The following is a 26012-nucleotide window of genomic DNA, read 5'->3' as shown; positions in this document are numbered from 1 at the left end:
CATCGGAGTGGAAGATTTTTATGAGCCAAATAAAATCACATGAAATGTTTCCACTTGTCAGAGAGCGCTGTTGTGTAGGTGGATGTGTGTGTAGTTCACTTGTCAGTGCATGCATGTGTTTGTGTGTGCATTTTAATTACAGCAAAGGGAGAGAACCTTTTTACGTAAGGAGAAAAAACTGGAACACACCTACCGTGTTTTGGACACGAATGCCATCACCATTTCGACACGCAGTTCAGTCTTGTTCTTCCCATTAAACCATAAACAAAGGTTTCATGGTGTTACTGTTGCCGTGTTAGAAACCCTGCTGAAAACAAACTTTACTTTGTATAAAACATTTAGTCGTATACTGAGTGCAGTCTGATGTAGTTTGAGGCTGCAGTACAAAACTGATGTACCGAGCCTCGACCCATATACACCTCCATTTGCGCCTACACTTTTGTACGAGGCTACTCAAAGACTCTCCTCCTTAGCTGAGGGTACCTCCATCAGCCTGCATAGCGTACACATCATGCTTCTAGCAGCAACTTTTATAAAACTAGGTTGTGCACTAAGCATTGACTGTCCAATTTCAGGAGAGATCTACCAGTGGAAAAGCGTGGTGTATGCCAGGTGCGTGTGGTCTATTTCTGGGCAGGCAGTGGATTCTTGTTTACTCTGGAGGACTACGGACTGACTGAAGAAGAGCAGCGGGCCTCGCTGGACTTCAACGTCAGCTAAGCCAACGCTAGAATTCCCAGACACAGCCCCGCTCTTGGCACTGCCTCTACCTGTAAAGATGCACTCCATACCAACATTTTTTATCTATCTTCGAGCGCCTCATCCACCCCCACCCTGCCAGCCCCACCCCTCTCACTCAGTACTCAAGGGATTACTGGCAGCCCACGAGGGTGTATTGGAAGTGAGGAGAGCAGGTCCAGACCCGTTGGTAAGTCCCAGACTTAAGGGCAGTGACTACATGGAAAATTAAACACACATACTGTGCACATGCACATGAAAACACTGAACCCACTGACACACAGCTATGCTCAAGCACATCAACGTCAAATGCCTTACATAAGCTTTGTGCTAGTGAGCGGTATGGGGGATGCTTGTGCTGCTAACAAGGTGACAGCGATCTGTGCTATCTTGTTCCAAAGCTGGTCATGTTACCCGGGGTTCCTGTGGAAAGCACAGGAATTTTCCTCCAAAGAGCCAACACAGACACTGCTTGTTTGGAGAGCGCTCTCTGAAGGCGCATAAACAAAGTCAAATGAAACATGATCAACATAATTGTCTCATCTCTCAAAATGATTCAGACTGATCCGCTGCCAGGTCTTGATATTTAATGGTGCTGAGGCACAATATGTGCTGTTTTATCTTGCCAGGGTGAATGTAATTGGAATGTTAAAGGGTTTTTTTCTCCTACAAAACAGGATCATTACCGAACCAAAGCAAGCGAAGCACACGTTTTGTTGAAGGAGTCAAGATCATTAAAATTTCTTTCTAAAAATGCTTGAACTTCCACCTGTTTTACTTTCGCTGTAATGACCAAACAAAGTGCGTAGATGTCAAGAGGCTCATAAATCTATCACAGTGCTGATGGAACAGTCCCAGGGGGAAGTCAAACTCAAGTAGGCTTGTCCTTCTAACCAATGTTCATTTCTCAGCAGCTGCTTCCTCTTGAGCCCCCAGGCTTTTTATGGGACTGGAACAAACTGCTGACACCTCCCGCTACAGACTAAAGCACATCCCAGAAAATGCTCCATCCTAAGAGAAAAAAAGGGCACCCGAGAGTTACACAAGAGAGACGAGTGAAGGCGGATGCCTGCAGCATTTCAAGGTCAAGCAGGTGTTGTTTTACCACTAACGCAATCCACGTGCCGACTTTCATACGACAGCATGAGTAACAAGAAAATTGTTCTCTTGTTGCACTTCATCACAGCGGATAAGTCATTCAATTTTGACATAATTGGCCCTCTAATTGCATCCATGTGCTGAGCTTCATCTTTTATCTGCAGAAAAAATTGAAAAGCTCTTTCATGTACTGCTGCCTGAAAACGTTTCACAATCTGGCACAATGAAAACTGATCATGCCAAATGTAAGCTGATTCGCCCCTGCTGCTCTGAAAATGCTATTTTGGGTTCTGTCTTATTACAACATCCATGACATTTGCAATTATACTGTATGTCCACTGATCTTTTGCCACAACCGGTCATTAAAAGTGGAGCAGTAAAGCGTCCTGGTGTAATTCTTGCGGACTCAGACAGAGCTGACTGTGACCGTAATAACACACTGGTGTCCTGCTGCTGCTCAGCTCTGCTTCACAATCACACAGCTGCTCAAAGCTATTGTTGCTGCAGGTGCTGAACCTGTGTGCATGCACACACTAACACACACACACACACACACATCAATAAACATGGCTTCCTACTTCCAGTTAAAACTGTTTTGTGTTTTTTTCCAGTTTAATAAATTGTCCAAACATGAAATTGCAAATACTTTCCATTCATGTGTTACACTTTCAATTTAAAGTTTCTGTTGTGTGGAAATATATCTTTTGATACAGCTGGGCTCTGGCTCAATAAGAATAAACAACCCTGGATTTCAACAGTGATATTTACATTTTAGAGAATACAATTAATTGTAGCCTCTGGTTTCACTGTTTCCGAGCAGCATTCGAAGGCAACACTGCTGAATATGCATAAAGTCAGCAGTAAGTTGACCAGTTTCCTCTCTCCACCTGTCTTGTCTATACCGCCGTCCTTCTCACTTCACACCTGCAGTTTAGGCCGAGATGTTTATCACAGTCTGAGCAAGCCGACCATATCTCTCGCTCTGTCTCTTCTTTTCTCTCTTTTCCTCTCTCATCTTTTTGTCAACCCCTGCCAGCTCTTTGAAGACTCCCAGGGCGTTTTGAAGTTGTCACCTGAACTAAACAAGGCAAGTGATAGGGGCAGAAAACAGATGTGGGGCAGTGAATGAAAGGGGGAAGATTGAATCAAAGACCACACACCTCTGCCTGCCAGCCATTAAGCTAAAACGTTGAAGCACTTCTGTCCACAAAATAAAGATTCGCTGGGGAAAAACAAAACACAAATGAGAATATTTAATGTCCTTTTCAACAGATGGTTGTTGCACTCTTTTGTCATGTGCATAACCAGTAGCTAACATCATAGCTTTAAACACGGAGGATCAAAGAGAGAGGAGAAACTCAAACAGCCTTCAAAGCAAAAAGTACAAAGGGAAAGTACGATAAACCATGTGAGAGTGTCTGAGTGCGGTTATAAAGCATGCTGCGCCCTGACTCATTTTCTGGACCTCAGTAAGTAAGAAACGTTTTCTAAAAAAGGAAAGGTACCAATTACATCTCCGGACTGGCTCCTTCTCACGGTACCGCCCCTCCTTTTCCTTCCTTCTCAGATTCGCTCTCTCTCTCTCTTTCTCTCTCTCTCTATCTCTGTCCCTGGACACAGAGGGACGAATCTTTCCTTATAAACAGCTAACATCTCCCTGGGTAATAAACAGAAGAGAGGATCTGACTCGGGGGTCTGGAGGGACAACATTGACCATGTAGACCCCACACCCAGAGGACAGGCAGCCTATAAATAGCAGCTTAATCACACAACCCCGACTGGGAAACATACCCCAGTGGGTGATGGTGATGTGAGGGGGGAGAACAGATGAGCTTTGAGGGTCCCATAATTCATGTGAGCAAGTGAATTTTCTTTTCATTGTTAAAATCTTTCTGGGGTTATCTGTCCATTATGAATGCATAATAATCTACTACTGCACTGGCTTGTCAGATTTGAACATAAGAACCATTGTAACTGTGCATCAACCTTTTTTGTTTTGGTTTGGGGCAGAGTCATTTGTAAAACAAGCTGACAGAGCGATGGCCTTGATACAACATCATCCAATAATCTTTCTCTGGTCAAAAAACACCCGGCTTTTTTGCTTAGTGGGCAAGGCTACAATTGGCATTCAGACCCGGGTAATTATCGCCTCGGCTCCGATCGGCATTGATCGGAACACAAAACCCACGTTGACACGCTAATCTCCGCCCCCTTTCCGACGCGATGCTATGCTCTGTCTGTAACTTCTGCCACTCCTCATCATTTCAGCTACAAATTCCACCCGTCTCCGTCCGAGCAGCGCTTGAACATTGTTCCAAATTTGTCTGCGCCGAGTTTGATAAACAGACTGAATCAGTAACTGTAACATATTCACTGTTTAATCAGAATCAGAATCAGAAATACTTTATTAATCCCTGGGGGGATTAATAACCCTGTTTCAGGCGCGTTTGTGACGTCAGACGGTGACACAGCAGAAAAGAGACCGACAGGAGTATACTCTACTGGCAATGGGAAAAGAGACAATCGACATCTATAAGCGGATCTTCCCGGGTATGAAAAACCTGCGTCAACGCGCTAATTCTGGTGGGAAAGCGGTGTTCGTGACCATATGTGAGTCTCATTCACTCTTCTGTTAGCTCTGTTTTGATCTCAACCAACTAGATATATATTCCTCAATTTAGGCAGATGTTTGATAAATCCTAACTTACTCTGCTGGTTGGGTGGCTTATATTAGCCAACACAACAAAATGCTAACCTATGAAATATTAATCAAATGCAATCAAGCTTGTCGTGATACAGAATTCAAAAGCAACACAAAAGTAAGTTTTTAGAAACGTACAGCGGCAACAAAAAAAAAAAGGAGGCCTCCACTTGCACCCTCGAATGATTAGGGTGCAGAACTATACATACACTCTTTAACTACCTTAATTTATTATATGAACTGCTTAAAGCACCAATCAAGTGGACACTGACCACTACAGATGGTTTAACTGTAATTTATTCACTGGCCTGTTTTGTAAAAGACTTATCAGCTATCAGTTCAACGAGAACTTAAAAATAATTTATGTAGTAAAATATGGGCGAACCCCAAACTGCCATTTTCTATTTGTGCAACCTTTCAACTGTGCTTCACAGGTTAATCATTTACCGACTTGAATTCTCAGAGGCAGGCGATTACAGTTGCAAAATAAGATTAGAAAAAAAACTGCCTCCAAAAAAAACAAAACAAAAAAAAACTGATGAACTCAGCTGCTCTCCCGTAGCCTAAATATTTGTTCAATTGCCAAACCCTACAACCTCAAGCACTGCATCGTGAATAGTAAACTATTTTGGACACTGAAGTAGCTACTGAAGCCTGTGGCACAGAGGCATGCTGGGAGAGGGGGGCGGGGCTTGAGCTCTCCGTAAACCCCTTAGTGAGCTTTGCTGAACCGAGGCAGTGACCCTCACCAGTGGGAGTAAACTGAAGTTCAATCACACTCTATTACTCATCCGAGTGCCTACTTCATCCATTACACACACACTGACTAACAACACACACACACATACAAAAAACACACATGCATGGACACGCACACATAGTAAAGCAGGGGCAAGGCTGCTGACTCCAATTAAGAGAGGTGTGACCAAACTCACAAATCACACACACACTGCGTTAAACTGGCACAGTGGACAGGAAGAAATATCATCTTCCCATCCTGTGAATGCACACACACACACACACACACACACACACACACACACACACACACACACACACACACACACACACACACACACACACACACACGGTAACCTGACTCTTCTTATTGGATAAATGTGAGGTGAGGGAGGTGTTAGGTTTTCGATGATAGCATGGTATAGCGTCTGTTTCGGATTAGTCAGCCGTGATCTGTGGCCTCTGGTGTCAGTGGGGCTCTCGACTATATTGATGGGCGTACAAGGGTTATGACAGCAGGGAGAGAGGCTTGGCAGCCTGCTCCTCTGTTGCCTCCACTCTGAGGGACATTAGGTCAGTGTGCCCCCACCCCTCCTTCCTCTCCCCACTGGCTCTGAATTCCCCAATGAACAACACATTCCTCCTTCCCAGTCCCTCTGTTTATGACACGCCATCCTTTGAAGCGGCATGTGAGTGTTTGTGTACGTGTACGTGCATGGGTGCACGAATCTGTGTGTTTATGTGTGTGTTTGTGTGTTAGCCTTGAGCAACTGAGCCACGGTGAATACATAAACGTTTCCGCATGACACTGTCATAGTTGGAGCTTGTGTTTGAGCATGATATGAGTGATCTACAGGTGGAGCACACCTGAGCAGGTAGGGTGAGGGCATACGTCTGTGTGACATCTGTTTACATCGCTACGTTGAAGGCAGAAATCTAGGCCAAGTGTATTACACACAGAGAGGGAGAGTGCATGAGAGCGATGGGTGGAGGAGAAAGCTATGAGTCATCAGCAAACTTGGGATGCGCTGGTTTTAAAAGGCAGTGATTGAGAGGGGCAGACTGGGTGTTGAGACAAAGAAAAACAAACGAGTTGCTTTTCTAATTAAAGCAGCCCTGAAGGAGAGGGTGGGGGTGTTAGGGAGTAGGGGGGTGGTGGAGGTCAAAGCAAGCTGAGTCATTCCTTTACACCCATTTCCTGTGATCGGGGCACTTTGGGAGCGGGCAGCAGGGTGAAATTATGTGTGTGGTTTATGCAATCCTTCCTCATTTCTCCTCCCATTCAAAGCACGCTCACACGCAATCATATTATACATGTGCACCCATGAGAACACATTCAAATACACTTGTGCATACATATGCAGGACAAATTATATGCACACATGTGTGCATACATATACATGAACGTATATAGATGAGGCATTCACAATAGATCTTTTGCCATTAATGAGCAAGGAGAGAAAAAGGCCTTTTTTTCGCTTTGCTCTCCTTTTTAACTGCATGTGACATGTTCTTCACCGTTTGTGCGATTTTAACCAGTGTTGGAAAGGAAGTAATTACTGGAACAATTACGAGTGAACAATACAATAGGAGATACATGAACCTGAGTACTTTTTGGATTGTGGATTAACATGACAAACAAGATAGTGACATTCAACAGAAAAAACAAACAAACAGATAAGCAGAACAAACAGACAAACAAACCAAAAAATAAAATAAAATAAAATAAAATAAACCATCCATCCATTATCTATACTGCTTATCCTGTTCAGGGTCGCGGGGGGCTGGAGCCTATCCCAGCTGCCGTTGGGCGAAGTGCGGGGTACATCCTGGACTGGTCGCCAGTCAATCACAGGGCCGAGACAGACAACCTTTCGCACTCACACCCACACCTACGGGCAATTTTAGAGTCACCAATTAACCTTACAAGCATGTCTTTGGACTGTGGGAGGAAGCCGGAGACCCCAGAGGGAACCCATGCATGCACAAGGAGAACATGCAAACTCCGCACAGAAAGGCCCACCTTGCCCGAACCGGGGTTTGAACTGGTGTAAAATAAACCAATAGTATAGAAAAGTTACGAAAGTGTAAGTGTTGATATCATTACAGTCTGGGAGTAGAAATTAGACTCAGGTATGGTGTGTGGTGTGTGTGTGGCTGGATGTTTGTATGACAGGTTCAGTTTGTGTTGAGGATCCTGGACATGTGAGGGGTATGGCAGTTGTTGCACAGAAATAAGTGAATAAAATATTTATATATATATATGTTACTTTTTATCTACAACATTAACAGATGTTGAATTCTAATAACTTCAACCACCTGCTCTGCTGTAATGCTCTGTTACATGTGCTGTAGACAGTGCTGTGAGAATCGTAAACTTTCGAGTCAGAGTGCATTGTTTTTTGCACAACAAATGATTTTATATTTGAATACATCAACATATAAAGCGTTACGGATAGGCCCATCTCGTTCAGATTATATCGGCCAACAGAGATATCAGTCGGGCTCTACTGTCCCCATTACTTCTTTAATTGCATTCATTTTAAATTAGTCTCATTGATGTTGGTTGTCTTTCTCTGTGAGAAGCCCCCCCTCGCCTCCATTTAAAGAACCAAACAAATAAATACAACTTGACGACATCCTTGGCACACACACTCAAACACCTACAATGGACATATAAACACATCTGCACAACACACTGACAATAAAGACACAGGGCTGGACAGGTATAACTGAACCCAGACTTCAAAAGTGGGCTCTAATTCAAGCCAGTGTATCTGAGCATCGGCAGCACAGTCTGACCCTCCGGCTCTGCTGAATCACAAAGGCTCAGAGAGCTTCACACACAGCACGCCTTCCCCCGGTGTCAGCTGGGAAATCTTTGACAAACAGAGTGATCAGCTTTTTGACCACGGTGATGATGAAGATGGAGATCATAACATCTAACACATTCCACTGAAATCCAGTGAGAGTAAGGGAGATGGTATCTGCGGTTGATTTTAAGCTCACACCACCTGATGAACACATGTTTCTGTGCCAGTGTGGTCCTTGTTTTCTTTTACATATACACGCTGGTCTCTGCACTGCAAATAGGTGCAGAGAAGCCGCCTGCTCCAGAGGGAACCAAGGACTGCCTGCCTGGCCACCCAAGTGTACAGGATGTGAACTAATACTTTACAGTAAGGAATCGACTCCCTAGAGATAAAAAACAGGCTCAGGGATGAGTCTGGACGGCACCCAAAGGTCTGTCAGTAGTTAATACTAACTGACAGGAAAGTCCAACAGTAAGAGCAACAGGAAGAGGAAACTCTCCCCCACAACATCCTGGATGGCCTGCGTATGTGTGAATGGATATTTTCAGACACTGAGCAGGGTTTCTGGTTCTGTATTTGTGCCTCACAGCTGGTAAAATGGCAAAGCTTTAGTGTCTCATTAGTGACTTACAAAGAGTCTGTGCCCCAGTTTGTGCGTGTCCTCGATTATTCAGAGGTTGGGAAAGTTATGTTGTTCCTCTGACAGATGTGTTTGTCTTGAAACCGTGTGACGGTTGTCTGTCTGCCGCTTTGCTTGTTTGTTATTTCTGTCTCACCACATCAGATCTCAGCTATTCACACCACTTGAGACAATTCAGACGAGAGGTGGTTTCCTCAACAGCCCGTCTCTCTTTCCACCTTGTTTGAAGAGCCCTATGGAAGTCCTGCTTCCCTTTCAAGTCCCGTAGTCATCTAATGGTCAGAGTGTGCGCACCCAGACATCCTGAGTCACTTATGATGCGGGTTCCTTTCTGTGGGAAAGCTTGACCATGTGTGCCGCGCTCTGCCGTTCATTGCTCATAAACAGTAGGAGCACAGCCTGCGATGTAAAATAAACTAGCTGCCACAACATGTCGTCGCTACCGTTAACTGGCGTGAAAACAACAACCGCACTGCCAGATGAAAGGACCGCAGAAGGTCACACAACTGCTCTGGTAGTGCGCTGCCACTGTCGCTTTGATAGATAATCCCAGGGCCCTTTCTTGTTTTATGAGCTCTGCTGCTACAGGGTGGCTGTCTGGCACTTAAGTTCAACTGTGGGACACGGGTGTGATGCAGAGCCTGTCACAAAGCTGGTGTTTCCTCCAGGTTGAATAAGACAACAAATACTGCGCTGTCTAACTCCAAGTGTCCTCCACAGCTTAAATGAGCACTGAAAAGATGTTTTCAGTTGAGGTTGAGATCGCATGTTAGTAAAGTGTTTTGTCACCCTTGATGGGTTCAGTGAGTGGGTGATGTCATTGGGCGATGTAGAGCAGCGTCTGGGGTGGTCACTGTCTATAAATATCATACTGGAGGTGTTCCTCCTCTCTCTCTTTCCACACACTCACAAACAGTAACAACCTTTTCACCTCCAACATTTACAGCCTCTTGATTCAGTGTCTCTTTCACATCCTCCTCCAGTGTCTGCCCCGCTCTATCTATCTGCATTCCTCCCTGCGAGTTTCTGTCTTTCTCTCCGAGGCACACAGACATGGGTCTATTTGCTTGAATTTCTCATTTCCTGTTTGGGGCGTGTAGCTGATCCCTTGTTCTCGTGCCCAGCACACATCAAACACTCATGCTGCTTCAAATGAGAAAAAGAGACAGAAAGGAGGATACACAGAAAGCATATAAATGAGGGACTGATTGCAAAAGTAGATGTGAATGGGAGGCAGAGTGTGTGTGGGGGGAATCCGGATGACAGTGGAAATCCTGACTGATGACACAGAAACAGAGAAACAACAAAAGGAAAATGAGCAGAAAATACAAAAAGGCTGATTATCTAACTATCCAAAGATATGACCAAATAAGGACAGACTCGTGCCAAACGCTGAGATCATACTGCAAAATCGTTTTTCAACCTAATCTAATTTTTTAGGAATCTGGGCTGCTTTCACTTCCTGTAGCAATTTGTTTTTATTTATTCAAATTATCTGTTTAGTCGGTCATTTTCTAAATGTGCTTTAACAAGGCTGTGGTGCCAGCGGATCAGGGGTGGGTGGGCACTGCTGGGTAGGAGCCATTAAAGAAACCCTCCCATTGTCTGCTTTACATTTCCATGGCTAGGAATGTATTACATTCAGGCTGTGTGTGGGCTTACATTCAGGTATGGAGCTGAGGTTTCAGTGGCTAGTGTAACTACCCTAATTGTATAGTTCTCAAGTCTAAACTGCCTGTTTGAGTTTCTACAAATGAGCCAACATACTCACAGTCGGTTCAGGTAGCAAAAAGGATTTAAAAATGTGAGATGAAGGACAGGAGAGTGAGTCAAGGACACATTTTAGAGATTTAAAAAGCTGTTTTCAGTTATCAAAATGTTTTTGTGACTGGAACAAACAAGACACAACTCAAACCCCTCTGTGTATAATCTATTTAAACAACAAGCAGTTTTTTTGTTTTCAAAAACTGTGATTGTAACAACTCCACGGGTTTGGAACTCTTACAGGAGAAAAGGTTCTGGGAAGACCTTTTCAGGGTTTGGAACCCGCAGATCAAAAACCTCGGTCTGAGACTCGAGAGATTCTGGGAATTCTGAACTAAGGAAACAAGACTTGGTCAAAACTTAGTATGTGGCTGACCACATCAGGTCAATGTGCGCTTTTGTGGGACTGTCCTTATGAGGCCGATGACGTGTTTGAAAGCAAGTGCGCGCTGTGGACGTAGGTGAGGACAGCGGAGGAGTAGTGGAGGAGCAGCCCCGCCTACTCCCCGAACAAAGTATCCAGAGCCGTAAAGAAAGAGTAGCGTCGGTGGAAGTCCAGTATGCTCCATGATCCGCCATTGCGATGTCGCAACTCTCTCTCTCTACGGCTCTGAAAGTACCGCCACTCAGTCAGTCAGTACAGACCCGTGTGTAGGGCTGACCCCGGCGGTCAGCCAAAAATGTAACTGACGAGTTATAATTGGAGAGAAAGACTTAGACCTAAACAAAAGGGTTGTTTGCATTCAGCGATGTAGAAACAAAAAGGTATATAATTAAAACCAAAATTATCACAAAGGTTAAATAAACAACGAACTATTTTTTGCTTTCAACTGTACGTGACTGTATCAACTCCAAGGGTTTGGATCCCTTACAGGAGAAAAGGTTGTTCTGGGAACACCCTTTCATGGTTTGGAACCCGCAGACAAAGTCAGCATACTGTTTTAGTGTTCTGACCCGACCTGAACTTATATCTTCATATATTTTGTTTTCGCTTTTTAAATTTGACCTTCACTTTGCTTTTTAATGTCTTATTTTATAATGTGTTTCTTTGCTTTTGTCTTGTGTAAAGCACTTTGAATTGTCTTGTTGCTGAAATGTGCTATTTAAATAAACGTGCCTTACCTTGCCCATTGATACATATGCCAGCAAAATACTTATATATAAATATAAATAGTTATTCAATATATTTAAGCTTAGAAAATAATTGATTTTTTTAGGGTTATTAGGGTTAGGGTTAGGGTTAGATATAAATCTCAATAACTTCAGTAAGAGCACCATGTTTATATTAATGTGTCATTGAAGAGCTTCATAGTTTCCTAGAATGTGTTTAAAGGCAAAATTTAGACTTTAAGAAACAAAATAAAAAACAAGTGTTTTGTTTATCAGTTGAATTGTTCAGTCAGATTCTTGTAAAACCAAATCTCCTCACACGCACTTACACAGCAGCTGATTTTACGACAGGCACTGAACGCAACAATAGGTTACTTTATACTTAAAACAGCCCTACAAGAAATGTCAACAGACGCTCAACAAAATATAAACATAATTGCTTTCAGTACCCCCGTCCCGTCCCTATCCACTAACCACACTGGTTACAAGTCCAAGAAACGCAGGAGAAAACAGAGGAGGTTTTAATGTGGAAAGGTGAAGCCAGCAGCGGAGTTTTTAGGCAGGTATGCATCACGTTCTTTTTCCATTGACATGGAATTTCCAGCGCCTCACTCCCCTGTAGTGCAAATAACTTTAGTGAACATTCAATGTGTCATTTCAGGATGCTGGATGATGGGTACACCGATCAACAGGAGGTTCGACTGGAACGTGGAGGAGGGACTTCGTAATGCTGCCGTATAATGTGAGCAATCCCCGAGATCCGTACATGACTCAAAGAGACTATCAGCTGTAAAAATGCCGACTTACAGAGGAACCAAATGTCTAAATCACGAACGAGCAACAAAGAAGGAAATAAGAAATGACAGGAAGGGTGGGGCTCAAGAGGATGGGTTTTTTATCTTTCATTTCACTTGAAGTTTTAAGTCCTGCCTGCTAGAAAAACATATGGTTTAAATAAGAGCGACCCCCCACAGACCCCCTGAAGTCATGCTCTCATTAGGGAATTATTTGGATAGAGTGGAGTAGAGGGGGGGGACAAGACTGTTGCTATTTCAGCTTCGACAACATACTGGCAGTGTCTGACATGATGGCTAAAGGGGTGGATTAAAAGGGGGGTTGTTCAAAACACTCCCAACACAGTGGTCGTACATGCTACAGGACAATAAATAAATACCTCAGCTTTGGGCCTATGTAACATATACTCCACTCACTCTGAGGCCTCATCATTCACTGGCTCGCGACCCTGGAATGTCACTCACATTCCCCCTGACCTTCATCTGTCTCTTTCTCTGGTTGCTCGTATATCTCTGCGCTCCTCCATTCGTGTTTGTTTTAACTTTCTCAGGACCCCTCCATAGCCCACGCTCATGCATCGTACACCCAAGAGGACAGCAATTTCCCTCCTCCGTTCTCCCAGCAAACCAGATTCTCTCTCTTACCTCTCTCCCTCCCACACTGTCTCTCCCACTCACTGTCTGCGTTTACTCTCATGTGGGGCTGAGGCTGTAACGTCAGCTTGCTCTCAGTCAATCTTGTTGTGGGTATTTTTTCCCTCCCCCAAGTGCTACTAGTAAAACCATCACAGAACTAGACGTGTTATTGCTCAGAGAAAAAAGTCGACTCATAGGTTATCTTGCTAAGAGAAAGTGAAGTCACACTCTGGGCTAAGTGTTTAGTAGGGGTCTGGGTGAGTCAGCCGACTGCTTGGCCTCTTACTCTTCACTGCGGGATGTCGCCTGTGAGTCAGGGCAGCAGACTGGACTGGGCTGTATCCTCTGTGTCACATGCTGCTCTTGAACGTCTCTTTCTCTGTTGAACTTCTAACCCGAACCACCAAAAACCCAAACACTCCAAACCACAGACCTACATCTCAAACAGTTGACTTTTCCTTTCTGGTACACAAGACAGATGTTCCAACCTGACTCCACTGACACACAGGACATTGACTAAAGACAAGAGTTTTTAGCTAAAGAAAATGTGTCTCAGCTTGGATGTATTTCTGCTTAATGCTGCGTGAAAACCAGTTATTTGAGGCTGGGGTGCGTCAGATGCCATGTGTGGGTGAGTAAAGTTGTGGACATGTGCACCTGTGCCATATTTGTCCCCTTATGGCCATAGCTGTGGTTGCCGGATGCTGACATTGCTGTGTTGAGACGGCAGGAAACTTCCATCGCAAAATCACTCAAGTCTTGAGGCATCTGGAAGAAAGCAAAAGGGAATTGTTGAGGCTGTACTTTTGTGTAACATGAGCCTGCAATTTAATTAATTTGAATGTTATTTCAGTTTAGTCAGAGAGGTAGAAACTTAATGACAGGCTATTGCTAAATAGTAATAATAATAAAGTCATTATTCCAGACAAGCTGGGGAAAATTGTCTCCCATGTGAATCATTAAACTAATCTCCACCTAATGATTTGGTTGTAATACATTACGCACTCACTGAACATTTTCTGGTTAACCTCACATGAACATAGTCTCTCCATCAGCAGTCTAACAGTTGCCTACGAACATGATGTCTTGGGTTTTAGTGAAGGTCCATACTGACCTCTGCTGGTTAACAAACCGGAAGAACAAAAAAATGGTAATATTTTATCTTATAGATATTTTATACCTTTGGCTTTTAAATGTCATGGAAAACAGTATGAATTTATTAGACAAAAACAATATGACTAGTCGTCACCAGAGCACGGAAAACCCATCCAAAAATATGCAGTTTCCTTCTCAGTACATATACACGAATGACTAATCAACAGAAGGCTATGGTTAAGGGTGAATTGGAATATTAGTTTTGACTTCGGCTTAATTGAGACACACTTAACATCATTCTTGTCTGTGTTTGAAGGTTCATTTTCCTTACTACGGTTTATGTCGTATTTTTCCCCAAGTAGGTAATACTTACCGCTCAAATATTTAACTTCAATTACAAGGGCTTAAAAGGTAGATACACTGTGCGTCATGTTTCCATTTGTTTAGTCGTCATCTTCCTGTAGCCGTACGGTTTTTACCCTAAAGTAAACTCTGAGATAATTCTGAACCATTCTCGGAAAAATTACGTTACGACCTTTACGACAGTCCAGTCAATGGCGCACGACTCGAAATACGGCAGTAAGAAGAAGATGGCGGAGGGAGGTAATGATGCAGAGCTGCTGAAGGAGAAGGCGAATAAGTATTTTAAAGGTAATTTGACACACCTGTCAAGTCAATGGCTTTAATCAGCTGTTTAAAACAGATAAATATGTGTCCACTAATTACAGCAACGACTCAAACGTGTTGCAACAAGCTCTAAAATGAGCCGGTCGCTAACGTTCAGCTAAGCTAACAGTGCTGTGAGAGCATGCTAACTGTAAACCCCATTCATTGGATTACGCTACACGAAACTGAATCAGCGGCCAGTTAGCTAGCTAGCAGCTACAATATCAGCAGCAACAGCATAGATTCAACCCATGCCGTCACGCTTGTTATGTTAAATGCACCGATAACCAGACTTTCTCTCGGCTTTTACTGCATTGCTCTCTGGTGTTTTCACTCATTTTTGGTACCGGTGTTCAGTCGTGTCATAAGTTTATTATCGATTATTTTTAATTGGCGTTCAGATTGAACTAACAGAATCTTCTGTTAGCCAGCGGGCACATGTGAGCAGCACGGCAGAGCCTCGATTGAACACCGGTCACATAATGTCGTTTTACAGATTTATTGCTATTTTCCCCAAATTAAATGTCTATGTTTCTGACTGAGGGCAGATCACTTTATAACGGGATAACCCATAGTATTACTTTGACATGTTGCGATTCCGTGTTAGTCCCAGAGATTATTACATTTGACAGACAGAAGCATCAAAAACGAAAGTCAAGTTATATCCCTGTGGTCCACACTGTAATCTGTTTTGCTCACTTGTTAATGTATGCACATTGAATAATGCATTTAGGCGACCTGTTTTTATTCAGTATTGTGTTCATTATTTTTTATAAGGGTTTACATTTTTAAAATGCTTTGCATAAATTAAAGTTTTCTAGATTATTTCTGGATATTGCCCTGGCTGACACACTGATGAGTCAGAGCAGTTGTAAAGGAAAAGCTGTCTGGTGTGGGATGGGCAGGGTTGCCATGTGTCTGGTATACTGCTAAGCAAAGTATGCGTCACCACCTATCCAAATATAAAACTAGTCTCATGTTTGTGTTGAAGAGCATCATGTCAAAGCAATAAAATTTGGTTTTCTTACTTATTGTTGAATATTGTATACATTTGAAAATATCATTGAGTATGTTGATTTGTAAAGACAAGCTGATGATGATTTGCAGGTCATTGTAACTAAATTAGTTTAACATAAGTACAATTTTGACCCAAATGGGTAAAAACAGGACATGCAAATCTCTTCCAAACACACACACAAGTTTTGTATTAGCTTTATATTGAATTTACTAGTGGACTTTGCATTTGTATTCTGCACACAATATAAAAGGCACCTTGCAGTTGCATCATGACTCTGATATTGGCACCTTGCAGTTTTTGCATCAACCACAGCAGAACACACAGAACAGCCTCAACAGATGTTGAGGATACAGTGGGTTAGCATTGGTTGCCTACTTTAGAACTCATGGAATTATGGAAATCGTCACTTGGGCTCATGACTTCCTGTTTAGCTGTTGATAATTTTCCATTCACAGATGTATAAAAATATTGTATGTCAGCTATGATATCAACTATAAATATGGTACCTTAGGCCCAGGAGCAATTAACTAATGATGATGCCATGATTTTCTGACTGTTCTTATAAGGTCTGCATCACTTATCAGATGCCATCATCCAGCCCTGCTGTAGAATAAATGATTCATGTAATGTAGCAATCAAAACTTAATTAATTTGTCATTGTTTACAGAATATTATCACATTACTGACCTTGAGTTAATTGACGACAGCATATGGGATGTATTTTATTCATGGCATTGTGTAAGGAATGTTTTTATTATTGGCATTTAATGTATTATACATTTAGGATTAAATAAATGCTATAAATAAAAATTTCATACACAGAATTCCAAACAGAGCCCACAGTGACGTCTTTTACTAGCTTAAGGCTCTGTTTATTTCACCATTAAAACAATAACTTTCAGTTGACAATGGTCTAAAAACAAATCTTTTTAAAAGCTTGAACCATGAAGTTGTTCAGCTCCAGTTCCACCCGATTTGGAACTAAATCATTAACTAACTGCCTGCAGTGCTTTTGTTTTTTTTTAAAGTGACATTTTTATTAAGTTCATAGAACCACATATTCTGTGTTTTCCAGTCATGGTGTGACATTTATTTTTCAGAAAAAGACTATGAAAATGCAATCAAGTACTACTCAGAGGCCTTGGAGGTCAATCCATCCAATGCCATCTACTACAGCAACCGAAGCCTGGCATACCTTCGCACAGAGTGCTATGGCTATGCCCTGGCTGATGCGACGAAGGCCCTGGAGGTGGACAAAAACTACATAAAGGGATATTATCGCCGTGCCACCTCCAACATGGCACTGGGCAAGTTTAAGGCTGCACTTAAGGACTACGAGACGGTAAGAAAAGTAACTTCTTTGTTCATCAGTGGCTGCACATTTTCAACTGCAGAGTAGTCTAAACCTGGAGTGTTTGACACGCGAACTATGTGCTGTTTTAAAAAAAGATTTTCCTGTGATTATCTCAAAAGAAAGGGCTCTCTCGTTCCATCTGTTGGTCATTCATCATGAGTTTGGCTCTGTATGTTTCCTTAACAGCCCAACATAGAGATCATCCTTTAATCCAGTCATGATGCCAATCAGATCCAAATTGAAGGCACGCATACTACAGATAATTAGGTGTCTATTGTTGCTTGTTCAGTTCTCATTATAACTAACATAAATATACCAGGGCTGTGGCAACAAAGACCTCTAAAGCTCAGCTATCGTGACAGCAATTCATTACACAAACTAGACGAAGCACTATGACAACAGAAGAGGAACTTTCACCCTCACAATTATATGAGATGGTGGACCTAGATTCTTATTCATCTATAGATTACTAAAATGTTTAGGGTATAGCAGTGAATGACTGAGAATGTTGTCCACATTTAGTGTCACACAGAGCAAAGTAAATATAATATAACCTGTTTGCAAGATTAAGAACTTTATATTGTTATTCGACATTTGATACAATTAACATCCTGTTCTCGGCAGCGACTCAAAGTCTATTTCCCTATGCCTGCCTGAATGTTGGTTAATGGTTAACCAGTTGTGTAATTCATATCATTTCCCTGTTCCGCTGACAGGTAGTGAGGGTTCGACCAAATGACAAGGATGCAAGGATGAAATATCAAGAATGTAACAAGATTGTGAAACAGAAGGCTTTCGAGAGAGCCATTGCCAGCGATGAGGCAAAAAAGTCTGTAGTGGACTCTCTGGACATTGAAAGCATGAGTAAGTTTCTTTTGTTATTATATTTTAAAAATATATATTTAATCATAATGTGCTTTGATCAAAACTGTGCAGATTAAGTAATATATTGTGTTTCCTGTCAAACAGGAACTACAAAGGAAACTGATGTAAAACTTTATGTTCTTTATGTCCTTTATTATTTCACATCTGAAATGAAAATGAATTTCTTTCGCAGCGATTGAGGATGACTATGTAGGGCCCAAACTTGAAGATGGAAGGGTCACATTGACGTTCATGAAGGAGATGATGGAGTGGTTCGAAGACCAGAAAAAACTACACAGAAAGTGTGCTTATCAGGTAAACATGTGAAATACACTCGCTGCGCTGATGAAAATGTCACCTATACTTGTCATCAAACTTTGGTCTACTCTTTCAGATTTTGGTGCAAGTCAAAGACGTTCTATCGAAACTACCAAGTCTTGTTGAAGTCAAATTAAAGGAGGTGAGGACTTTAGAGATATTCAACAAGACAGTGACTTAAAGTTGCTGTTAGAGGGTGCACAATTACTGCAACAGTAGAATTATTATTATTCTTTGATAACCAACTCAGGTGTTTTGACTCTCCTTGCAACAGACAGAAAAAATAACTATTTGCGGGGACACCCACGGGCAGTTCTACGATCTCCTCAACATCTTCAAGTTGAATGGCCTACCCTCCGAGACCAACCCCTATGTATCCTTTGGTTTACAGACATTCAGCTTTAAAATTACATTTGTGATCTGTGTCTTAAACACCGACAAACAGCCAATAGCCTCAAATCCAGAACTTGTGTGTCATATTGCTTAACAGTCGAATTCAGCTGTTCAATGGTGACTTTGTGGATCGCGGCTCCTTCTCTCTTGAGGTCATTCTCACCCTCTTTGGCTTCAAGCTGCTCTACCCCAACAACTTCCACTTGCTTAGAGGTGAGAGCACTCACAGCGGACCTGTGCATGAGTAGTGTATGCATGTATTGTACCTGCAGAGTGCTGCTCTAACATTTCTAATTAATGTGTCTCATTAAACACACTTGTGTTGTCATAAAGTTCAGAGCAAAAGTAAAATAATTTTGTTTATTTTCCTTTGTCGTTTTCACATTTCATTCAGTTTCTACTGTTATATGTATCAACATACAAAGTTGTCTAAACAAGATTGTGTAACCAAGATTTTCGCCTGCAGGTAACCATGAGACGGACAACATGAACCAGATGTATGGATTTGAAGGGGAGGTCAAAGCCAAGTACACAGCCCAGATGTTCCAGCTGTTCAGCGAGGTCTTCCAGTGGCTGCCCCTTGCACAATGTATCAACAACAAAGTACTGGTAAGCCGACAGCTTTCTGAGGGCCATGCAAATCATTTTGTGGTTGTTAGTAGAACATTTGTGCAGTTAATATTCTGAACTAACAAGAATTGACTTTATGTGAGTGTTTATCGTTGAAAGAGGGGGGAGAAAAATCCCTCAAGCTGTGTGTTTAAATTTCCATCAAGTGAACTTTACCAGAATATGTAACTTGTGATGGATTTTCTTTAAATGTAGTGACTTTTTCTGAAGACACTTTTAAGTGTTTACTTTTTGTATTATGGACAAATAGCAATAGTTTATCCGAATCATACTGACTGTTGTTATTAATAATTTTTGCAACCCTTAATGACGCAGTGGTTTGATATTATGTGCTGTGCATACAGTTCTAATACGATTCTGCATCTCAGGTTATGCATGGTGGACTGTTCAGTGAAGATGGTGTGACGTTGGAAGACCTCAGGAAGATTGAAAGGAACAGACAGCCTCCAGACTCAGGTAGGGTCGGACCACAAACATACCATACAGTATAGTCAGTATAAAACTGTCTCTAAGAAACAATCTCTAGCAAAAGACTGGTTCATTTCAACAACTTCTTCTGCTCTTTCACAGGCCCCATGTGTGACCTCCTCTGGTCAGATCCACAGCCTCAGGTCAGTTCCTGCCCACCCATTGGGTCTATCTGGTCTGAGTATCCAGTAGTTTGTGTTAAACAAACATTCAGTCCACTTCTATTTTTATTTTAAGAACTTCTCTGTTTCTGTGACACAGAATGGCCGGTCGATCAGCAAGCGAGGAGTGAGTTGTCAGTTCGGGCCAGACGTGACAGAGCGCTTCCTGGAACAGAACAAGCTTGACTTTATTGTGCGAAGTCATGAGGTCAAAGCTGAGGGCTACGAGGTCACTCACTCAGGGAAGTGCATCACCGTGTTCTCAGCACCCAACTACTGGTACGTAATAATGCCAGTCATCTACAGAGAGTTGATTCAGCTGCTACTAGGGCTGTTCTTTTTAACTGTTGGTTGCTGTATTGTGCCTTTCCCCAGTGATCAGATGGGAAACAAAGGAGCTTATATCCACCTCAGGGGATCAGACCTCAAGCCAGAATTTCACCAGTTCACTGCTGTGGTCAGTATCCTGTTCTCTAAGATGGAATATACATTATAATTGTTTTGGGATATAATCTTCTAAAGAAAAACTTTTTTGAATCTCAATCTAATGTTTCTCTTCTATGATTCTCCTTGACAGCCTCATCCGAATGTCAAGCCCATGGCGTATGCCAACACGCTAATGCAGTTGGGGATGATGTAGAGGCCACACTTACCTATCTGTGACACTGACGACCTCCCATCTGACCTGAACCATCCCAGCCACCTCACTCCCTCCAGTGCTCAGACATGCTGTCGTTCATGCTTAGTCTACGGGATCCCTTTCCCCAACAAACTTCCACTAGTTGTATGCAGAAAACACGTGGTGTAGTTCAGGTGGGAAGAGATCACTTACACCAGCCCAGTGCAGAACTGGGTGCATTCTTTCATTGTATCAGTTAAAACTGGAATATCCCCCTTTCCGTTGTCCATCTACCCATTCATATGTTCCATAACTGGGTAAAGAAACCAACCCTGAGAATTTCTGATGTGTCTCCTTGGAGCTGCTTGGTTCTTACATATTTGATATACTCAGCAGATGGGATCAAATAGCTGGTATGTACCAAAGATCTGTATTGAAAATGATTGTTCAGTTTTTACAAGGAGCATCTTGTGACTCTGAAATCTAGCATTGTACTGTTGGCCTGTGTACGCAGCTTAGAGAATTGTAAACTGGGTGAAGAGCAGTCTATCAGTGTTTCTCAACCATCCTACAGTATGTCAGTTTATTTTACAAATTACAGGAATACATTCTCTGGGTACACTTTTAAAGGTGCTGTTAGCCATTAGTAGTGTATTTAGTAGGTTCAGTCATGAAGCTGGTGACATTTATTTTGCACTGCTGCACTGCTTCCTATTGAGGAAGAAACTGCTGCTCTCCATGTTTTCATCCTTGACTGTCATTGTGCCACTTACCCGGCAGCTCCCGCACAGTCTACTTTCCAAACTAGCTTTGGTGTAAGGCAAACACTGATGGCACTGTAGTCTCAAATAATGTTCAATAACTGGTGATTTATTACCCCAATGTGTGGATTTCTTCAGTACACAAAACGTCCAAAATGCAACCCTGTCTTGAAACGCACAGCTGCATTGTCCAATGGCCCTCAACTTTTTAGATAAAGAAATACACTTACGTGTATGTATATATACTGTATCATTTAAAGATTCCGTGTTATGTTTGGAAAAAAATATTGAATAAAAAAATCAAGTCCAGTGATTTTAGAAACAAGCTGTTTTCTTTATTTGTCAAGTAAGCTTGTCTGCATTTGTTTTGTAGCACTCGATGGTTTGCATTTTCAACTACTTTATTAAGATGTTAATTAGAAAATACTTAACTGTAATTTTGTACAACAAACTTACAATGTAGGATTTGAAACTGCGCTTTTTTACGAAGAAAAAAAGGCTACTTCCTGTAAGAATGACGGTCGCGTGTTTATGACGTCACGAGTCTGAACAGCTGATCGTCAGTCGTCAACTATGCGCCACCAGTTGACAACACTGCACGAGTTTCACCTTGTTGTGAACCGAGTTGGACACGAAGATATCCTCCGCAGCAGCAGCAACAACAGCCTGAGATGCCAAAATACTGTTCAGTCCTAAACTGCAAGAATGACTCCGGAAACGGACACGACAGGAAAAGCTTCTACAAGTAAGCAGGTTATTTTAAACGGTTTTAGCTCAGTGGCTAACTTAGCTGCTTAAATAGTGCTGTTAGACGCGTCATCTAACTTAATGCATCATGTTCCTATTTGATGAGTCACTCTTAATCAACGTGGATTTTTACAACGTTTTTCTGACTGAAATGACTCACTTTAGTCATGAATATTCAGCATTATTGTTTGTTTTACGACGATTTTCGAAGTTGTTGTCTTTGTTTTTGACCTTTATACCAATCAAGCACTGATTGAATCATGCTTGTCGATGTAACCAGTCCGGTTACTTCGGTTTCACTGACACGCAAAGTCAAGTCAAGATCTATACTAACTTGCCACTTAATTGAGTACACCAGTACAAACCAATGTGATCTTATGCAACAGCTTATCCTTTTTGAGTCTGTTTACACTGTCATAAAGGTAAACTTAGGTCATACTGGGTGGTGGTGTGAACACATCAATTGAATGTAGTCTAGTGAAACACCACAGCAAACTACAACTTCAATGATACACATATAGTTGAATGTATACACCTTGGCTGTGTCAATGAAAACTTATTTGTAAAATCGAGGTTTGGCAAAGCTGTAGTGTTGGATCACATTACTCTTTTTGGAAAATGCAGTTTAGAGTTATTGTGAATATGTGTAATGGTGTACATAAGAGTCTTGAAGCTGATTCACAGAAAGGAACAACTGCCGAGACAACTCACTCAGCTTTCATTATGAGTTGACTAGGAATTTTATCTCAAACGGTTACAACTGGGAGCTCTATGTTAAAGTTAAGTGTGTAGCAGACGCCTGTTTACAATATAGAAAGATACAGTTGCCAGGCTATGCAGTAACTGTTACCATTGTGGCTTTGATGTATTTGACACCATGAATCGGTCTACAACAAACTACATGTATATCTCATAAATATAAATGTTATCAAACTGAATTTTGGCCTAAAAAACAACTGTGGTCTAGTTTCATAACTCTGTACAAAGTGTCAAGCCAAAATGTGATGAGTCCACGGAGTCATGCAGCATCATTTCTGAGGCTCTGATTTCCAGCTTAGGGAGGCAGTTTCTTTTTTTCTTTATAGATGCTGACTTTACTGTAAAACCATCGGAACAAGCACATTGTAAATACTGCCTGTTTTTATTTGGTTTAAGGATTTGATAATGTTTTCTTTAAGGATTGAAGTGTCTCACGTCTGTTTTCATCATATTGTAGGTTCCCTCTGCAGGACCCGGTGCGGCTGCAGCAGTGGTTGAGGAACATGGGGCGGGATAACTGGACTCCCTCTCGACACCAATACATTTGCCACGAGCATTTTGCACCTTCATGCTTTAAGGTGCGATGGGGGATCCGTTACCTTGAGAGCGATGCTGTGCCAACAATCTTTCAGGAGGCTGAGGTAAAACATAAATATATCTACCACAGAATTAATTCAAGATGTTTTATTGTTCTCATACATATCATTAGAAGATAACTGTGTTATGTAATGTAATACATTAAATGATTGCAGATTTTAAAACATAAGAGATTTTCTTTGAATTGGCCTTAACTGATTTGATTACACTATTTATTAGGATATGACAAAGAATAACTTTTTGAAGTCAGGGGGAAAATGTTTGCTGCACTTGTTGTTGAAGTTGAACTGTCATCGTTGTTTTTCTAAACATCCTCCCCGCTTCTTTCTAGAAACGGAAAGTCACAGATCACAGTGAGCAGAAGCGAAAACGGCTTCGAGCTGACGGTCATCAAAGCCTAACAGGGTCAGATGACCTGACAGTGGCTGTGGATGGTGTAGAGATGGGAAGCACGTTGCACACAGTCCACTTGTATGAGATTACCGTGGACCCGTCGCAGCAGGCAGAAACCTGCCTGGTGGAGACCCCTGATGTTGGAGAATCTCAGTGTTCTCTTCAGACAGACCTGAACCCACTAGCATCAGTGAACCGATTTCAAATGGAGGCTAATTTCCCTTTAACTTTATTCCAGACAGTAGATGATCTCAGTAACATTGGAGAGAACACAGAAGTGGTGGTGATGTCCGAATGCCCTGCTGAAGGGCAAGAAGAGCTTGTAAATGGAATCACTGCTGCCATTTTAACTCAGGGCCACGGGCTGGTCATGGATGACTCTGCTCTTGGAGTTATGGACACGACTGTGGCCTCTCTTGGAGCTGAAGATGTGACTCATACCACAGAGGAGTTATCAGATGTCGAAGGCAATGAAACACAAGTCATTGCCTACTTCGAGACGATACCGAACGTTTTCCCCAGTGAACCATCCACCAAGTTCACCTTCTCTCCAGATACAGTGCTGTCGTCAGCTCTAAGCTCCAAACCCATCACATCTACTCTGCCAATAGTGTCCAAACACACGCCACCACATCCCACATCCCTCGTCCTCACTGTGGAAAGACTGGACGCAGAGGAGGGAGAGGGAGACGATGGCCAGTCAGAGGAGGACAGCGGAGATCACCAGCTGGAGGAGCACTGGTGAGGACATAACGGTTTTCCTTCAGGGAAAATGTAAGGAGATGTCTTTCTCTATTACAGCTTTAACAACTCATTTCCAATTTCCTACATGTACAGCTACCATAAGAACAGTTTGAGTAAGGAGCAGCTGGAGGCGATCGTGGTGGAGCTGCAGAAGAAAGTGAAAGTGCTGCAGCAGCGACACCGCCGACACCTGGAGAAACTTCTGGGACTGGAGAACACCGTCAGCCAGCTGAGACAGAGCAACCTGCTGAATGAAGAGCGACTACAGCTGCTGGAGCGGGTACACAGATTGAAATGTTTGCTTCAAACAAGTCCAAATTATGTTAAAATAAAACTTCTTCTATTCTGTATTCCATTGCAAAATATTCTGAATTAAACTTATGTAACTTATAAAGACAAACAGCTGGTTAGATATCCGGGTTTAAATGATTAACTGTTATATTTGTTCAGTGGGTCAAAGTTTTTTGTATATTTTATTTGTTAAAATACTAAGCACCTTCACCTTTTATTGTCTCCTCTCTCAGGCTTACATACAGACCAGTGCATCAGTGTCAGATGTAGGTGAGACTGTGGCCATCATCTACGAAGACAGCGATGCTGCGTACGTGTACACACCACTGAACAGTACAGACGGAAAGCTGTAAGGCCACACTGACTGAGGGCATCCCATCTGTGTGTCTGCTGCACTCTGTGCCACAAAGGGACGTGGCTACTGCTGTTGAAAACAAATCTTACCTAATTTCTGTTGTAATTTCTGCACAAACATGGATGAGGAATGTTGACAGTGTTGAATGTGTTTTTTATGGTTGCCACCCTATGCCCCTCCCTTCCTTTTCCAAACCACTTTTTGTTTGTATGTATTTTTGTTTGGGATCATGTACAAATTAAAAATAACTTTAATTTAGGCTTCTGTTTCATCTCTGAAGTTACTCTACATTTCAAAAGCAACAAATATTTACAACAAATGAACAAATTTAATCATCCTTTTGTTCTTCAATAAAGGCATCAAACACAGAAGTCACACTGTTCAATGACAGTAAATACATCAGTTGTGGGTTAAGTTCATGGAAGGTTAATCTCCCCTCCAAGTAACACTAAGCCTTTTGCTTAATGATTCATCTCAATAGATAAGAAATGATTCGAGCACAGCTGTTAGCTTAGCTCACAGCTACTAAAGCATCTTTACTGTTTGTGTCAGTGTAAGGAAAGAATCTAATACCAGTCTCATTTCAGGTTCACTAGTTATCTCGATAACTACTGAGTAAAACCTGAAATTGGTTGTTTTGCTTCAGTCAGTGTTTAGCTTTGAGGTAGTACCTGAGTGCCATATTTCTCTTAGTGCCATATAAATGATTTGTATAGACTTTTTCTCTGTCTTTTAACAATGTTTTTA

The 26012-nt window shown here is 42.0% G+C and overlaps 2 protein-coding genes across 2 annotated transcripts; both read left to right on the top strand.

Annotated features, from left to right (window-relative positions):
- Positions 1-14681: 14681 nt before the first annotated feature.
- ppp5c (protein phosphatase 5, catalytic subunit) lies at positions 14682-21683 on the top strand. The gene is made up of 13 exons (XM_069668469.1): positions 14682-14778; positions 16912-17153; positions 17882-18029; positions 18223-18344; positions 18424-18489; positions 18622-18720; positions 18848-18953; positions 19207-19349; positions 19739-19826; positions 19941-19981; positions 20100-20278; positions 20375-20456; positions 20577-21683. Exons 1-13 carry the CDS (start codon positions 14682-14684, stop codon positions 20637-20639), a joined length of 1476 nt encoding a protein of 491 aa, XP_069524570.1. The 3' UTR covers positions 20640-21683.
- Positions 21684-21966: 283 nt separating this feature from the next.
- LOC138597270 (THAP domain-containing protein 5-like) lies at positions 21967-25508 on the top strand. The gene is made up of 5 exons (XM_069668851.1): positions 21967-22124; positions 23343-23526; positions 23814-24616; positions 24713-24899; positions 25144-25508. The coding sequence occupies exons 1-5, from the start codon at positions 22051-22053 to the stop codon at positions 25261-25263; spliced, it is 1368 nt and encodes a 455-aa protein (XP_069524952.1). The 5' UTR covers positions 21967-22050; the 3' UTR covers positions 25264-25508.
- The last annotated feature ends 504 nt before the right edge of the window (positions 25509-26012 follow it).

The sequence above is a fragment of the Semicossyphus pulcher genome, unplaced genomic scaffold (genome assembly GCF_022749685.1).
Source record: "Semicossyphus pulcher isolate SPU_LCO1_2020_fin unplaced genomic scaffold, fSemPul1.0.p SCAF_19, whole genome shotgun sequence".
In the NCBI taxonomy this organism is placed as follows: domain Eukaryota; kingdom Metazoa; phylum Chordata; class Actinopteri; order Labriformes; family Labridae; genus Semicossyphus; species Semicossyphus pulcher.
The sequence above is the reverse complement of the archived record's forward strand: the minus strand, read 5'-3'. Positions and strand labels throughout refer to the sequence as shown.

Coding starts and splice junctions, on each gene's coding strand:
- ppp5c (XM_069668469.1), top strand. CDS start 14,682: ATGGCGCACGACTCGAAATACGGCAGTAAGAAGAAGATGGCGGAGGGA. Junction 17,154..17,881: donor CACTTAAGGACTACGAGACG/GTAAGAAAAGTA, acceptor TTCCGCTGACAG/GTAGTGAGGGTTCGACCAAA. Junction 18,954..19,206: donor CAACTTCCACTTGCTTAGAG/GTGAGAGCACTC, acceptor TTTCGCCTGCAG/GTAACCATGAGACGGACAAC.
- LOC138597270 (XM_069668851.1), top strand. CDS start 22,051: ATGCCAAAATACTGTTCAGTCCTAAACTGCAAGAATGACTCCGGAAAC. Junction 23,527..23,813: donor CAATCTTTCAGGAGGCTGAG/GTAAAACATAAA, acceptor GCTTCTTTCTAG/AAACGGAAAGTCACAGATCA. Junction 24,900..25,143: donor GACTACAGCTGCTGGAGCGG/GTACACAGATTG, acceptor CTCCTCTCTCAG/GCTTACATACAGACCAGTGC.